Genomic DNA, 4,431 nt, shown 5'->3' with positions numbered 1-4,431 from the left:
CGTAGCCATGCCCTTTCGTCGACAAAAAAGAGGCCGTGTCTCCCCCGAATGTCGGCGGGCAATAAGCCTGGCGGATCCAACCATTCAACTTCAACACATTTTGAGATATACTGGGCCTCAATGAGGTAGTCCTGGCGCTGAAGTATCAGCACAGTTTACTATCCTAACGAAATGCTGACCAAGGAGTCAAAGGCCTTCGGAATATGATGGAATGCAACTTCAAATTGTTCATACCGATCATCATTTACCAGATCGGGGTTTGGTACACGGCAGAAGCCATCAAGACGGCGTATGCTGTGTCCAAGACTGGCGTCGAGGCGGGGTGCCTTCACTTCTAAGACTCGAGGGGAAGGAATTGGCACGGAGTACGATTCGGAGGAGATGTTGACAATTCGGAGCCGCCCAGCAGCCTCTTGTCTCGCTGTCATAATCTGATCATCGATAGACATGGCTTCTCCGGGATGAGAGGGCGACCATTTTGGAACCGCTGGAGAAGGATCAGGCGCCGAAACGTGTCCTGATGATAAGGAAGATGCGGGGGTTCGCATCACAAGTTCAGTCCAGGACCCAGACTCTGGTGAGGCAACAGCGATGGCAGACACAGGAGGGATTTCGGAGTTGACTACTGTCAGTTCACACAAGGAACATAATCAAGAGAACCCACGGGACTGAGAGTTAGGTAAGGACATGATGTCAGGGGGGACAACAGTGAGATCTCTGTGTGTACTGAGCTGACCCTGGGGAGTAATTAAAGAGCGAGATTGATTATTATGACTTGGCTCAGTCTGACTGCTGGACGAAGTACCAATACCGAAAGATGGAGGAGGAGCTAGGATGTGAGCAACCTGAAGCATTTTCAAGAGGAGAGTCCCACGATTTAAAGGTGACTGAGACCGAGGAGAGTATACTTTGGGGGGTCGACCTGGAGTAGCCGATTTCCTCTTCAAGGCGTTCACAATGAGTTGATCCGCTTGATTATTCCTGGACATGAAGTAAAGTCAGGAGTTCGGAAGAGTGGACAGACAGTATTGACATATTGATGAAGTGAAGAGAGTGGAAGAAATGATGCCTCAACAACGCCCACTAGTGCCTGGGGTTGATCCAGATATCCTTTCGGGGCGCTGTCCGAATTCGGTGATCAAAACGCTGTCTCGTGTAAACCATTACGAATTTCGGATTTTTACCTACATGAATGAGTTCAGAGGACTGCTGGCAACGTTTTGATATGCGACAGAACATGCATGAGTAAGTATTCAGTGAATGGGTGGAATTTCGGTATACCAACGAGATTCGCGTTGGCAGTGACAAGATCCTCGGGTTGAGTGACGGGTTTTGGGAGAAAGTGGCAAAATTTCAACCGGATTAATTCGCGCCACGTCGGGATTATCCCTACGCGCCTACCATCAGGGGCCCCATCACGATCCCGTGATGCAAAGGACGTCTTGAATCGAGGTGACTCACCTTTCTCACCAATCGCTTCTCGAAAGCAGCGTCAAATTCGTATTCCTCATGTTGCAACTTGGGAAGGTCAGCCTCAAGTGCGGCAGTGTCGATATGTTCAAGGCCGGGCTTTTCGTATGTCAACTGAGCTTCTGGACCTGACATGGTGGCGTAAGGGATGTAGATAGGTAAATCAGACAAATCGAGCTCGTCGTCTGATCACGGTCTATATGTCGACCATTTGCGAAGGGGAGTTGGGGGAGTTATAACAAAGTGTCAAGATGGACAATTCGGATGAACCGGGTAACCGAGGGTTGTCGAGGAGCTCCGCTTTGGAGTTAATGGATACGCCCTGAGCAATCCTTCTTGCCGTCGGGCCGGGCGGAGATTCCATGTGGGGCAGGAAGACACGTCGTGGGGAATGTGACAAACCTCGGACGTCATGCGTTCATGCGGATAAGGGATCGGCATTGAAATGAGTACAGTAAGGGGAACCGCGAGAAAAGTGCGCAGGCTGGGCGTCGCAAGCAAGCAAGCAAGGGAGAAATCGCGGCGTGGGCCCGTCCTTCGCGCTAGGACAAATGAAGCACTACTCCAAGTCAGGAACCTCATCAGCAAGCCGGTAGCCTCGGCGGTTCAATCTCTACTTCGGAGTCACAAAAGCGTACCTTCATTGTTCATTAGCCTGTCAAAATCCTGCCTCAGCTATCCAGGCTCGGGGTGCTAGGCATGGATCTATGGACAGACCGACAGACCAATAACCTCTCACCCTCTTCTTCTACCCCTCTTCATCCGATCAAGGGAAGAGCATCAAAAAGCGGGGGTGGCGCAGGTCAGCCAAGCAAAGGCGAGCTAAAAATATTGTTCCCGTGTTCCGAAGCGGCGTTAAGAGATAGCCCACATTCCGCTCATCGGCACACGGTGTTTCTCAGCCGGATGTCTGGTCCCTCCTCTACCGCACAAACTCGTCGCCCTCCACTTACAGACCTACATCTAGATAGGCGACGCTCTTCTCTTCACACCTCCAGGTCTCAGCTTCTGACACGCTTGTCAAGATGCCAATCTCCACCACCTTGGCACCAGCGAGTGATCTCTACCTCGCTCCTCCTTCTCACCTCGTTCTCCAACTGGCCGGTCGCAGAGCGGCCGCATTCCATCTCCCGGTATCTTGTCCTCCTACACCCAACGATTGTCTAGGCGCGAGCTTCTTCGTGTATCTACCCACAACTCATCCTGTGACGCGGCGGGCGAAAGGTGTGGACACTCAGGGAGAGGGGACGACGTCGTATCCGTTATTAGTACTAATTCATGGGAGTGGAAGGGATGCGGAGAGCATAAGGGAGAGATGGGCGGGATGGGCGGAAGAAAAGGGTGTTGTACTCCTCGCCCCACTATTCCCTTGTGATGACAGGGTGAGTCAAAGACACTCCTCCTGATTGACAAATCCACTACTTGACTATGATCGACATGAGGCGTGCGCCGTGCGTAGCGTAGATGAGGGAGGGATGACAGCGCTGACGTCGTAGTATCCTGATGGGGTGGACAACTACAAACGACTTCATTGGGAGACACCCAATGGTGTGGCGCGGTACGATCTTCTCCTCCTGGACGCCATAGACTATATCAGTAAGCGATGGGGTTTCGTACAAACTGAAAGATTTGGCCTTTTAGGGTTCTCTGGCGGTGGGCAAGTGAGTTTTCACATTCTCGATCAGTCTTACTTCTACTGATAGGCGATCGTCGCCTATCACATCTGTTGTTCTGGCCCAAAGCGATAGCTGACCTCAGTTCACTCATCGATTCATGTACGTTCACCCCCATCGACTATGGGCAGCTTCAATTGGTGCTCCAGGTCAAGCCACATTCCTCGAACAAAAGCCATGGCCAAAGGGTATATCAAACTCTTCTTCTCTTTTCTCTCATCCTATAGAGCCAGTCTCATTTCGTGGTCTGCCCATCCAGCTCATCGTAGGCAGTGCCGATACTTTACCCAGGGTGGGAGAGGTGGTGACTAGGTATGATGTGATACAAAAGCTTCGAGGACAGTTTGAGGAGGGAGGCATCGAACATGAGTGGGTGGTGGTGGATGGTGTGGGACACAGTGAGAAGGGCGTGTTGGAGGATGTCAAAAGGTTCATAACCCAACATCTGCCGTGAGTTCGTCGCTCATGGCTCACTTGCCCCTCCCCGTCTCTCGGGACCATCTACTACTGGCGCTGAGATTTCCGCGTGTGCTGATTGGTAGTGCTACGACCAATGGGAAGCTTAACGGTCATACTATGGAGATCCCTACTGTGGAACCTGTCAATGCGTGAGGTAGATGCAATAGAATCATGCATCTTATGTAGACGGTTAAGTACACGTAGATGTGGTGCATAGACCCGGGGCATACCCGCGGCAATAGGCAATTTGTGCAACGCCAAGACAGGGTACATACACGGTGTACCCTTCGGAGGGTTTCTTCCCCGCATTCCACCGAGGCAACCACTACTTGTTGCTTCGAGAGAAATAGCTTACTACCACATATCATCTCACCCATGGTGCCCCATGCCTATGCCCCATTCATCCATTGACCATCTTATCGGTGCTCCACATGCCTACTCCCCTTGGCTTTTTCTGCTAGCACACGACCACGACAGTACCTCTATACCTCTGATCCTATAGCCTTCGGAACCCCTACCTCTCCGTATATCGTACCATGCCGATCTCTGATGACGCCTCTTCCGGTCCAAGTAGGAGGAAAAGGGTAGCGCTGAATTGTGAAGAGTGTCGAAGGACTAAAGCCAAATGTGAGTCGATCTCTAACTCTTCGATCTTTGATTTCGTCCGTCGGATCGTCAGGTTTGTACCTACTACCAGTACCATTTTAGACCCACACTAGGACCCTTTGATCGACACGCCATGGTGGTGGGCTCGGGGCTAGAATGGTACTTTGCCGTACGTACTTGCCATGCTGCTGCGGGGTGGTCTGGCAAAAAGGTGCGCGAAATG

General features: G+C 51.6%; 2 protein-coding genes across 2 annotated transcripts in view; one reads left to right on the top strand and one right to left on the bottom strand.

Moving 5' to 3' along the window:
- TREMEDRAFT_62569 (uncharacterized protein) overlaps positions 1-1,605 on the bottom strand; it is a gene marked incomplete at both ends in the record, with an annotated part of 4,632 nt that extends 3,027 nt beyond the window's left edge. The window contains 4 exons of the mRNA XM_007004705.1: positions 98-137; positions 180-622; positions 665-845; positions 1,462-1,605. Of these exons, the coding sequence (XP_007004767.1) occupies positions 98-137; positions 180-622; positions 665-845; positions 1,462-1,605 (808 nt within the window). The remainder of the gene's footprint in view (positions 1-97; positions 138-179; positions 623-664; positions 846-1,461) is intronic.
- An 890-nt stretch (positions 1,606-2,495) lies between these two features.
- TREMEDRAFT_73951 (uncharacterized protein) overlaps positions 2,496-4,431 on the top strand; it is a gene marked incomplete at both ends in the record, with an annotated part of 6,844 nt that continues 4,908 nt past the window's right edge. Inside the window, 5 exons of the mRNA XM_007004813.1 lie at positions 2,496-2,852; positions 2,967-3,131; positions 3,229-3,593; positions 3,686-3,751; positions 4,105-4,229. Of these exons, the coding sequence (XP_007004875.1) occupies positions 2,496-2,852; positions 2,967-3,131; positions 3,229-3,593; positions 3,686-3,751; positions 4,105-4,229 (1,078 nt within the window). The remainder of the gene's footprint in view (positions 2,853-2,966; positions 3,132-3,228; positions 3,594-3,685; positions 3,752-4,104; positions 4,230-4,431) is intronic.

This window comes from Tremella mesenterica, assembly GCF_000271645.1.
Source record: "Tremella mesenterica DSM 1558 unplaced genomic scaffold TREMEscaffold_5, whole genome shotgun sequence".
Lineage (NCBI taxonomy): Eukaryota > Fungi > Basidiomycota > Tremellomycetes > Tremellales > Tremellaceae > Tremella > Tremella mesenterica.
This window is presented reverse-complemented; position numbering and strand designations above follow the sequence as displayed.